At 45.4% G+C, this 12,354-nt stretch overlaps 2 protein-coding genes across 3 annotated transcripts in view; one reads left to right on the forward strand and one right to left on the reverse strand.

Annotated features, from left to right (window-relative positions):
• Positions 1–3,155, reverse strand: part of M1A (meiosis 1 associated protein) — a 101,775-nt gene extending 98,620 nt beyond the window's left edge. The window contains exon 1 of the mRNA XM_011713703.3: positions 3,074–3,155. The gene's annotated coding sequence lies outside the window, so the exon portion shown is untranslated. The remainder of the gene's footprint in view (positions 1–3,073) is intronic.
• The window catches only part of LOC105465302 (ssemaphorin 4F), a 28,409-nt gene continuing 18,470 nt past the window's right edge, over positions 2,416–12,354 (forward strand). The window contains exons 1-5 of one of the 2 annotated variants that reach the window (XM_011713694.2): positions 2,416–2,680; positions 4,704–4,855; positions 5,706–5,765; positions 5,995–6,093; positions 10,816–10,909. In XM_011713694.2, the coding sequence (XP_011711996.1) occupies positions 2,536–2,680; positions 4,704–4,855; positions 5,706–5,765; positions 5,995–6,093; positions 10,816–10,909 (550 nt within the window). In that variant the 5' untranslated portion in view covers positions 2,416–2,535. The remainder of the gene's footprint in view (positions 2,681–4,703; positions 4,856–5,705; positions 5,766–5,994; positions 6,094–10,815; positions 10,910–12,354) is intronic. The other variant, XM_011713695.3, reaches the window with a different exon arrangement.

The following is a 12,354-nucleotide window of genomic DNA, read 5'->3' on the forward strand; positions in this document are numbered from 1 at the left end:
GCTCCTGAAGTAAAGGTAAATATGATGTAAGTATGACTTTGCTAAAAATTTAACTCACTAATATGTACATTAAGTATGTGAATGCATGTACTTAAGTGTGATTAGGTTGCAATGTAAAATGAAGCTCTTGTTGTATGTTTTTTCATATGCAAAAAAATTGGAAAAAGATTTTTGAAAAAAATCAAAAGACAAAATAACCAATAAATGATGTTCAGAGAAGGGACTAAGGCCTAGGCTAGACTGATGAGAAGCAGCTTAGGAAAGGCATATAGTGGTGCTAGAGGAAGAAACTCAGATGGGGGTGCAGGGGGGTGGACAGGGGCTTCCATTGTGTTGAGGTTGGTTTTAGAAAGAAGATTTCAGAGAGACGATTTGAAGTGCTGATCCCAAATGCCTGATTTTCCCTCTAGGCTAAGCAATTTGAAATCAGGGACCAGGTCTTTTTTTTTTTTTTTTTTTTTTTAGGCAGGCTGGAGTGCAATGGTGTGATCGTAGCTCCCTGCAGCCTTGAACTCCAGGGTTCAAGTGATCCTCCTGCCTCAGTCTCCTGAGTAGCTGGGACTACAGGTGTGTGCCACTTGCTATTATTATTATTTTGCAGAGACAGGGTCTCACTATGTTGACCTGGCTGGTCTCGAACTCGTCTTCAAGTGATCCTCCTGCCTCAGCCTCCCAAAGTGCTAGGATTACAGGTCTGAACCACCATGCCCAGCCAAGGGACCATGTCTTAATCTTCTTATCTCTAGTACTTAGTAAAATGCCAGGCATATAGTAGGCCCTTAATAACTGTTGAAAGAATAAACTAGAACTAGTACTTGCACTTTAGAAAGATTATCCTGATGGCAGTCTGGAAGGGGAGGGATTGGAGGTAAGGTTTTTGTTTTTTAAATGAACTATCACACAGTCCAGGTGAATGATGATGATGTACTGAACTATGATGATAATGGAAAGAAAAGGATGGATTTAAGTTATTTTTTAGTCGGATTTATAAGGACATAGTGACTTCTTACATATGGGCATGGTAGCTAGTCTCCAGGAAAGGAGGCTGAAATCCTTGTTCCCACTGAAATCCCTGTATACTACCTGATGAAGTCCCCTTCCACAGTGCATCAGGGCTGGCCTGTGTGACAAGTAAAATATGGCAGAGTGATTGTGTGTTACTTCTGAGGCTAGGTCACAAATATATCATTTGCTCTTTTGCCTTGTTCTTTTTGATCACTTGCTCTGAGGAAGTCAGCCCATTTTGTGAAGACATTAAATCACCCCCATGGAGAAATGCATGTGGAGAACAACCTTCACTTACTGCCAACAGCCACTACCAATTTGGCAGGCATGGAAGTCAGCTATCTTGGAAGTGGATCCTCCAGCCCCAGGCAAGCCTTCAGTGGACTGCTGCCCCATTTGATATCTGGACTGTAATCTTGTGAGAGACTTGGAGCCAGACCACCTAGCTAAACTACTCCTAAATTTCTGACGCAGAGAAACTGTGAGAGATAATAAAAGTTTATTCCAAATGTCTGATTTTCCCTCTAGGCTAAGCAATTCGAATTCAGGGACCATGTCTTTTGTTTGTGTTTGTTTTAAGCCACCAAATTCTGAGGTTAATTTGTTACATTTGTTTTGCAGCCTAGATAACTAATACAATGGGGGTGAAAAAGAAGAAAGCAAAGATTACCTGCTAAATGCAGACTAAGTGGCTGAAGAAGGAGCTAGGGTTGGGATGAAGGAGATGGTGAGTTATGCTCAGGACCTATGCTTGCCTTGTTTGTAGGATATCCAAGTGGATATGCCCAAAGGTAGTCTTTGTTCCTCGCCCTCAAAGTCCTACCAACCCTAGAAGACTCAGTTCAAATGTCACCTCTTCTAACCTGGTCCTTCTGCACGTTATTATAGCAAACATGCATTGCTTCGTATTGCAATTATCTATTTGCAGTTATTTGTTTACATTTGGAAGCCCCACTACAGTGTGAACTCCCTAGGGCAAGGGCTGTGATTTTTAGTATTTTCTGCACAATCGTGTGTGTGTGTGTGTGTGTATGTGTGCGCGCATTACTCTGTGCCTCCCCAGCACATAAGCAGCTGTCCTTAAATGCTTGCAAAGTATTAATTTTGAGAAACTTGGTGCGTGTATCCACGTCCTCTTATTAGTAAGTTTTCCTTATTAGTACAGCTATGGGCATTTGAGTTTTTGGGGTGGCCGGGGCAGACTCGCTACTCGAGGTCCCTGAGTGGCAGCCCCAGCCGACTTCCGAGGCAGAACTCCCACCTTCACCTGGGTCTAGCTCCGCCTCTGCCTGGGTTAGGCCTGTCCTCCCCTCAGCCCCGCCTCCACTCAATCCCGATTGACTGGAGGAAGAAGGCGGCCCGACCATTGGCCCCTTTTTGAGGGGGCGGAGCCAGGAGGTGTTTCATCCCTCAGCCTCAGGCCGAGCCGGACCAAGCCGAGGGGACCCGAGTGGGGCCGAGGCCGGTAGCCCTGCGGCCCTGAGCAAAGGCAGTAGCTTGCGCCGCACCCGCGGCCAGGCGGAGCCAAAGATGCCGGCCTCTGATGCACGGCCCCGCCCGGGTCCCGGGCCGCCTACAGCCTCGCCCTTCCCTCTGCTGCTACTGGCGGTGCTGAGCGGCCCGGTATCCGGCCGCGTCCCCCGCTCGGTGCCCAGAACCTCGCTTCCCATCTCTGGTAAGGCGCGGGCGCCCACGCCCTCAGCCCTTAGCGCCCACACCCACACCCACCTGCTCCCCAGATCGCGCGGCGGGACCTGGGCCTCTCAGCCTGGTGTATGGCGTTCCACGCCGCCCACGCCCCGCCGGGACACGGGCGAGACCCTCGCACTTCACCGCATTCCCTCTGCATCCCCCCCGCGCCCCGCAGCTCCGCATCCCCAGCCTGGGCCTCGCGCCTCGGCTCCCACGACACGCCCAGGCTGCCCCAGCGGGCCCTATTCCCAGAACCGCGGTAGCGTCCAGCCCTCACCGTGCAGACACTGAGGCCCAGAGCTCGGGTGGGGGCTGCCAGAGGTCGTTCATTTCGAAGTTCCGTCTCCCTTAGTCCCCTGTTTCCCCGCACACACACCTGGGTCCATCATTCCAGCTTGACGCCAACTCTGCTTTCAGACCCATCAGTCTTTCATTCTACTCCAGCTCTCCATTCCAGTCCCCAGCTCAGCATTTCCATCTTCTCCAATTCATTTCCCTATCAGTTCTACGCATCATCCGAGCCTCTTGGCCCTTCTCACAGCCCTAATCTTCCTAACCCTCCTCCTGCTCCCCTAACATCTCTGACACCAGCTCCCATTCTCCCATTGTTGGATCCACGTGAACTCTCCTAACTTCCTCAACGTTCCTTGCTGCGTCTCTGCCCATTCCCTACATTGAATATTGGTAAACCATTCAATGTGCTGATGTAAAGTTCTGCTTAAATGATTTTTCAAGTCTTCAGAAGGAAAAATAGAGGAGGGGGATATGATCCTTTGAAAAGATGTGGAAGAAGCTAGGAGACGTCACAAGGTTAGAAGTGATCATTGGGGCGATTCACATTTTAGACTGCTGAGGTGGGTATGAGCGTGGCCATGAATCTTGTCTTCTCAGTGGGGATTGAGTGTTATCAGCACCTTGGGCAGACAGAACCAGTGAAGCCAAGAGTACCACCTGTTGGCAACAACTCTGGACTGGTTAATAGTAGTTTAGAGTTTAAACTCAGACGAGTGCCATATAGGAATGCTGTGATTCCCGAAGGCGAAGTTGTGGCCAGAGCCTGGGGTTTCAGTTTGCACCGAGCAGTAGCCACAAAGTAAGTTGAGATTGCCGGGCTGAGTTGATGTGCAGGCATCCAGAGATGTCTAGATGGCAAGCAAGGTGAAGCAGAGTTGAGGATATGAGGGGAAGTTAGTTGATCCAGGGCTTATGCTAAGCATGACAGAGTGGGCAGGATACAGCACAGAGGTAAGTATGGGTGTGGGAGGATGGAGTGGGTGGGACTCACATCAGCACATCTAGGAATGAATGGGTTGGTGTCCATTCTACCCTCTTGAGGGTGCTGAGCAGAGGAAGCAGGTAGAGCAGAGCTGTATTGGTGCAGGGGTAGGGTCCCCAGAACCAGAGGTTGAGCTAGGAAGGTAAATTCATGCCAACTTATTCCAATCTTTAAATAGATAATAATTTTGAATGCTGATATGAGGTTTAGATTTTTTTTTTGAAATGGAGTCTTGCTCTGTCACCCAGGCTGGAGTGCAGTGGCGTGATCTTGGCTCACTGCAACCTCCGCCTCCAGGGTTCAAGCAATTCTCCTGCCTCAGTCTCCCAAGTAGCTGGGATTACAGGTGCCTGCCACCATACCCAGCTAATTTTTTGTATTTTTAGTAAAGATGGGATTTCACCATGTTGGCTAGGGTGGTCTTGAACACCTGACCTCAAGTGATCCACCCACCTCAGCCTCCCAAAATGTTGGGATAACAGGCGTGAGCAACCACGTCTGGCTAGTGCTCTGTTTTTATAGAAAAAGCATACTTACCCACTGGATTGTGTGCTAAATATTCTGGCCTCATCTATCTCTGGTTCACTTGTCAAGGCTCCGTTTCTCCCCCATGGCTGCTAAATAAATGGTACTTGGAAGAAAACAAAAATTGGCCCATTTGGTTTTGCTCTTGTGGACTCGACCCTTAGGAAACAATGGCTAACATCACTCTTTCCTGTCTTCCTGCCAGAGGCTGACTCCTATCTCACCAGGTTCACTGTCCCTCAGACATACAATTACTCTGTTCTCCTTGTGGATCCTGCTTCCCACACACTTTACGTTGGCGCCCGGGACACCATCTTCGCTTTATCTCTGCCCTTCTCAGGGGAGAGACCCCGCAGGGTGAGAGACGAGAGGGAAGGACCCCTGACCCTGTAGCATGTGATTAAATCTATGATTTTATGAGTGTGTGTGTGGGGGATTTCATAATAACTAAAGATGTAACCGCAGGGGTAGTAGGAGGGGGTGAGTTGGGAGACATCATCCACTTTGTTTTCTTAGCTAAGAGTATGGGGGATCAGGGTGACTGGGGAGGATATGAAGGAGGTTCATGATGATGGGGAGGAGACCACAGTGACCAGGTTTCAGGTGACAATGGGCAGAGGGATCATTAAAATTACAATAGGGAAAGAGCTTTCAATTTTTTTTTGACCATTATTAAGAACTATACAGTTGGAGCATCCCTAATATAAAAATCCGAAATTCAAAATACTCCAAAATCTGAAACTTTTTGTGTGCCAACATGGCACTCAAAGGAAATGCTCATTGGAGCATTTTGGATTTTGGATTTTTGAATTAGGGATGCTCAACCAGTATGTATTCTGTGAATATCCCCGAATCTGAAAAAATGTGAAATGTAAAACACTTCTGATCACAAGCATTTCAGATAAGGGATACTCAGTGTGTACTGTGTATTGTGGCCCAGTACACAATTATGTACTAAAAGAAACCTTTCTTGAAACAATATCTACTCTCTTATATTTTGATATATTCTATTTCATTAAAAATGATGTTGGTCATGATTTCACAATTGATTTTATTACTCATTAATGGGTGGGGACCTCCATTTGAAAAACAGTGCTCTAGGGGGACTTTTGAAGTTCCCAAACTGATGGAGGTTTAATCTCCTCTAACATTGTGGGAGTTTGATGTTAGGGGAATCTGGGTGAAATGATCACTCCTCCTTTCTCAGATTGACTGGATGGTTCCTGAGGCTCACAGACAGAACTGTAGGAAGAAAGGCAAGAAAGAGGTAGGTGTAAATCTGAGTCCTGTCTTGAGTGTCAGTTGAGACCTTGGCCCAGCCCTGACTCTCAGTCCCCTGTAATGCTTCCATCCCAATGGGCCCAGGCAGAGACTCTTAACACCATGCCATCACCCATCATCTCCGATTCCAAAGCTGCATCTGACTGTCCTGACATTACCTTACCCTTCCTTGTACCTGCTGCTTCTGATTCTTTCTAACCATCTCTGACCCCCAGGACGAATGTCACAATTTTGTCCAGATTCTCGCCATTGCCAATGCCTCTCACCTCCTCACTTGTGGCACCTTCGCTTTTGATCCGAAGTGCGGGGTTATTGTGAGTGACAGGGGTGGGAGGAGAGGGAGAGGGTGCCTGCACCAATGTGAGTTACTTGGGGTGGTGGTGGGTTTTCTGTGGGCTACCATGATCGGGGCATGGTCAAGGCAACCATTGTGCATGATAAGCATTGGGTGTAGGGGCTGTCCTCATGGGATGAGGGTATGTGTAAACCACTGAGGGAGGGAAAGGGAGGTTGTCTGGAGAGGGTAAGATATACAAAGTGTAAAGAGAGACGTAGTGGGATAGTTAAGGAAGTTAGGGATGCTGGTTGGGCTGGGGAAACAACAAATCCAGGGAGAGACTTCAGAAACCAGAAACTCATGTTTCCCTTGCCCTGTGCATGCTTTGTCCAGGCAGCCTGGGTTCATTTCTTAATTAGTGAAGCCCATTGCCTGTTTCTTCCTTTCATAGCATGTGACTGTATCTTACCACCTTCTCTTACTTCCACTGCCAACTTCATTATGTGTGGGCTGTGACTCTCCTCTCATGGCTTCTGATGTTATTTCCACTAATGTAATATCTGCTGGCCCCATATTCTGGATCTTGCCTTCAGGGTGGGCACTCTGTCAATCACGTTTTCTTATAGATCTTGTTTATTGCTGCTGAAGGCCTGGACATCACCACCCTCAAACACAGGCAGGCTTGGGACATGTGTATCCCTAATCACATCTAGGCTAGTCATAATCTCTGGGACTGATGACTGTTTCTGAACTCCCAGCTTTTCCCATCAGTTACACAGTAGTCAGCACTGGTCTTTTGGCAACTCACATTTGTGACAAGCCCCTGGGGTGAGGCAGAAGCCTCGCATATCCTTTATATCCAGTAGCTTCCCTTTCTGCTCTGTAGAGCAATAGGAGGGAGTATAACAGCTCCCTTTTTTGACCTAATCCTTAACTGTAGATCTTGTCTTGACTCTTCTGCAGTCCTCAGTAATCCTTGCCACCTAGATCAAGTCAGTGTGTATCTCTAAACCCCTCTTTGTTGCATACCACCCTCATATCTCTGGCTTAGGATGCTAATCATAATCATATGCATGATTGCTCCAGTTAGTCCCCCTGGGCTGCCTTGGGGTGGGTTGGACTTATGTTGAGTCCTTTTCATAATGCAAGTGATACAGGCTCCCTACCAGCATCTGGATAGCTCCCTCATTCTAGAAAGGTTCTCAGTTCAGGGTGGTGTTGAAAATCTCTGTATTCCCTCAGGTAACATTGAGGTCTGATTTCCCTACAGTTTTCCTTAAGTTTGTAAGGTAGCAGTGGTACTGCCATTGCCATATTTGTCCTTTTCCATTCTGCCAGGCTCGGGGATCCCATGGGTATGAATGCCAGAGCCATGGCTTATAGACAGTGTGATTGTTCCAAGTTAGTCTCCTAGGGCCTTTAATTCTTCCTTGTTTCTCTGAGGTGGGACTCTAGTGGTTGTTATATAAGGTATCTAGACAGAAAATGTTCTTTCTGGACATACCTATCAGGATTGGTGTGACTTGGATGCCTATCTCTTCTCGAGGAACATCAGCAATGAAGAGTGAAGCCAGGGGTCTATGTCCTGAACTCCCACAAATTCAGCTCTTTCCCTGAACCCTCCTGTCTAGCAGGCTTATGAAATGAGGGCCCATCCTTTGGTCAAGGCTTGTCTGAAGGAGAATATAGAGACTAGCCCCAAAAGGTCAGCTCTGGTAACCCTTTGATACACATCCTGTCTGCTCTGTAGACGTTTTGAAATTTCTCTTCTGCCTTAACCTGTCTTATCCTACTACCCAGCAGCCCCAGTCTGCTTGACCAAGTTCTTCCTTTATCTTCACTGCTGAACCTCTCATGATGACTGATGACTTTGAGACTGTATATAAACAATTATCTGAGAGCTTTGTTTTGGACACAGCAACTTGCTCAAAGTTGATTGTGGAGAAATGAAGGTTCTTACTAAAAGGAAGTTCAAGCATTGGATCTAAGGGCTCCCACAATGTGGAATGCTGTCCTTCAGTGATAGCTCATTGAACATTGGAGGAAAATATCGTAATTTGTTTTGTTGAGGGACCTCCAGCAGTTAACAGAGAAAAATGTTAGACTTCTAACAACAACAACAACAACAAACAACAACGACGACAACCATTCAACTGAGTGTCTGCTTTGATGAAGACTTGGTATTAGATACTTTACATTAAGGATTAAATTTAATTCTTATCACCACATCATGAGATTTAGGTATTATTTCCATTTTACAAGTAAGGAAACTGAAGTTCAGAGAAATTAAGTATTGTGTCTAAGATTGTATAGCTAGCAGAGGCAGAACCAAAATTTAAACCTGTGTTTGTCTCTGGCTCTGTTCCACTATCCTGTCCCTTACTCTAGCCTGCAGCCCAGAAGACCTTATCTGTCTTCAATTTCTTGTGGCATTTGATGTGTTTCATGTACTAGGAACCATCTTTCTTTTCTTTCCTTTTTTTCTTAGCCGTCTGGGAAAGGTCCTTTCTATGCCTTGAACTCCTCTTGGCCAAGGCCAAAGGACCAGTTCCAACCCATAGCTCAGAGAGAGCCTTCCTGTCCAGCTCTGGCCTTCAGCTTCAGGGACTTTGCTTTACGACAGCTGATTTTGAGAGACTATGCTGCTGACTGACACAATGACGATAAAATGAAGAATCTCAACATTCAGATAGAGAATGTAGTGGAGTGGTCATGTCTCTTTCAGACCCAAGTTAAATGTCATTTTGACCATGCAATAATCATAACCTATCTAGTTAATAGGAGGCTCACTTCCTCAAAGGTTGGAAACCTGGATGACATGATGATGCCATTGGGGGAAAACTAAAAGAGAATTAGTTTCGACATGTTGAGTTTTAAGGGGCAGCTAAGAAATCTCTGTGAGGAAGTCCAGCAGTCAAATAAAAATATGGGCTAGAGTTTGGAAGATACCAGATTTGGAGAGTTTGGGGAATGATTTGCACAGAATATCTGGCTGGAAAGAATGAATGAGATCTTTGAAGCATATGTGAAAGCGACTATGGATAGATTCTTAGGATACACATGTAGGAGCTAGAAAAAAGAAGAAGGAAATAGAGAAATAACAGGAGGGATTCCAGAAGGGTAGAGTTTCAGGAGAGTCAAGGAATAGAATATTTCAAGGAAGGGGGTGAATCAAAAGTATCCAATGGCACATAAAGAGAATGAGAACTGAGAAAAAGTTCATCCCTTTAGTCCTTGGAGAAATGTAAGGCAGTAGTTATAGGCATAGAAAACATAATTTATTTTCCAGGAATAACAGGTGATCCGGTTTGGATAGAACAAAGGAGTAGTTGAAAATAAGTAGGTTTGGCTAATGAGGTTGTACTCCGGGCAATACTGGGCTATTTTCTCATTCTCTTGCACAAAAATTTATTATTAAGTCAGTGACCAATACTTCAGAAGATTAATCTTGGGTGGCTATTAGAATAACTTGGTTGGTGGGGGTGGCTAGATGATGTGGAGAAAGGAGTTTACTGCCATGCTTTAGGTGAGAGGTAAGAAGGGAAGCAGCAGCAGGTACATACCACATCTCTAGAGTGCCCAGCCATTTTGTTAATCTCTCACCAAATCCATCTTTCTCCTGAGGTGAGGATGCTCCCACTGTCACACAGCTGGAGTGCTGTGCCTCTGTGGAGCCCTCCATTCCAGCAGACTCTTCTGACCCAGCATTCCCTTTTTGGGTACTTCCAAAGTTTTAACAGGCCTTCTTCAAGACTCTCAGTAAAATAGAACCTTGTTTGCCATCTAGAGCAAGAGATGAGCAATTGGAGTGGGCTAATAGTACACTTATATTTGGGGGATATATATTGATATTTCTGCAACAGCTACCATGGAAGTAATTAGGCTCCAATAACACCATATGCCCACCCCAGTTTGTGAACTAAAGATACAATACCTGGCATCTCCATGCCATAACTTTGACTCCCAACCAGCCACTGTTAACTTCCCTCTCAGTCCTAGGTTGAAATCATCCTTGTTTTTAGATGTTATCTTGAAGCCTCTCTTAGTGCCAAATGCTAGACTAAGGTAACTTCTGGCTGGCCATGATGAAGTTCTTACACCTCTTGTTCCTTGCCCAGGTCAGTCCCTCTGGAGTCCCTGGGTGAGGAAGGTACTTATCTACCACTCTCAAATTCTTTACCAACTTTGCAGGTTCCCCCATCCTCTGCCCTTGGTCGTATGATGCAGCTCTTTCATCCTTGGGGTGGGGAATAGGAGGAGGATGGCCCTTGTCTCTCTAGGCCTCTGTGTTTCAGATAGTCCTTTATCGGCCTGTACTTTTCTTTGTCCTTCCTAAGGTTTCCAGTCCTCAGGAGGCCTGCTTTCTTCCTGATCCTTCTTGTTATGTAGCATATTCTCCAACCAGTTACAAACCCTACAGTTCAGCAGTGTTTCAGAGGAAAGACCTACCTTCAGCCTCTTAGGTGCTTCTTGGGCTGTCCTAGGAATTTCTTCATCAGGGCATGTGGGTGTTGGCTACTGGGGGAATTGAGGGAAGAGGAATAAACTGATGAACAAAGGATAGCAGATATGAGAAATGCAGGAGTAGATGGGGGCATCAGGAATAGCTGACTGGATATATGGGGATGGTAGTTGGGGGTGGGGAGTGGAAGGGGAGAGGAATGGGAATTGACCTTTTCCTTCATCTGACCATCTTTGTAATTCTCACCGTGAACCTGCCCTGTGACCCCTAAACCAATTGCCCCCTTCTGGTCTATAGGACGTGTCCAGTTTCCAGCAGGTTGAAAGACTTGAGAGTGGCCGGGGGAAATGTCCTTTTGAGCCAGCTCAGCGGTCAGCAGCTGTAATGGCTGGTGAGTGGGGAGAGACAAGAACCTGTAACTTCTTGCTCTAATTGCCTCCTTCCCCACCCCTGCTGTTAGAATTTCTGTGTTCTTTCTTACCTTGGAATGTCTATTATTCCCATGTCTCTTTTTAGCCTTTCCTGTTCTTCCCTGAGTGCCTGTGTGACCACCTGCTTTTCCTCACCTAGTATGATATCCCCAGGATTCTCTCTGCAGAATGTGTCCTCTGCACCTCTAGTGTAATGTTTCCTCTCTTAACCTTATTTTCTTTTCTCATAGTGTTTTTTTCCCTGTTAATAAGTGGAATATACTACAATGCATATTGTAATAAATTTGGAAAAAGTATAAAGAAGAACATGAAAAAAACTTTTAGAATAGCACTGGCCAAAAGAAGTTTATGTAACGATGGAAATGTTCTAGATCTGCACTGTCCAATACAGTAGCCCCTAGCTATTGTGGCTATAGAGCCCTTGAAATGTGACTAGTGTGACTGAAGGAAGGAATTTTAAATTGTACTTAATTTTATGTAAATAGCCCTATGTGTCTAGTGGTACCATATTAGTGCAATTCTAAAATATCTCTATTTAGAAAATTATTGCTAATATTTTAGGATATATCCTGTATTAGTTCATTTGTGTTGCTATAAAGAAATATCTGAGACCAGGTAATTTATAAAGAAAAAAGTTTATTTGGCTTATGGTTCTGGATGCTGGACATGAAGCATAGTGCTAGTATCTGCCTCTGGCAAGGGCCTTAAGAAGCATACAATCATGGCAGAGGGTGAAGGGGAGCCGTGTGTCACATAGTGAGAGAGGGGGCAAGAGAGAGAGGGAGGAGGTGCTTTTTTAAACAGCCAGATCTTTTGTGAACTCAGAGTGAGAACTCACTCATTACTGCTAGGACAGCACCAAGCCATTCATGAAACATCTGCTTGCATGACCCAGACACCTCACACAAGGTCCACCTCCAACACTGGAGGTCACATGTCAACATGAGTTTTGGAGGAGACAAAACATCCAAACCATATCATATCCTAGATAGATATTAATGTGTGTGCACACCCATGTACATTCATGCACATACATTTGCTGGCCAGTCTTTTGTTGCTCAGGGGAGTCAGTAATGACTATTAAATAAATTCCTGCTAGTACTTTTTTTGAACAAGCTGTCTATGATTGCTCAAGTGTGAAATGGGTCTATCACAAACCTAAACCTCTTCTGGAGAATGACTAATTTGTTAGCAGCCACACAGCAAATTGTTTTTGTGCCACATAGCCTGAATTTTAGATCAGACCACCCAACATACACCCTCCAAATTCAGCGAAAAGCCATTTTCTTGTGATGGTGTAAAACAAGCAGGTTAATAGAAATTTTATGAGCATGTGCACATTATAAAACTTTTAAATGTCATGCTACATGGATGTAATTTTGAATTCTTCATGTAACTTTATATC

This window comes from Macaca nemestrina, chromosome 13 (assembly GCF_043159975.1).
Source record: "Macaca nemestrina isolate mMacNem1 chromosome 13, mMacNem.hap1, whole genome shotgun sequence".
Classification (NCBI taxonomy): domain Eukaryota; kingdom Metazoa; phylum Chordata; class Mammalia; order Primates; family Cercopithecidae; genus Macaca; species Macaca nemestrina.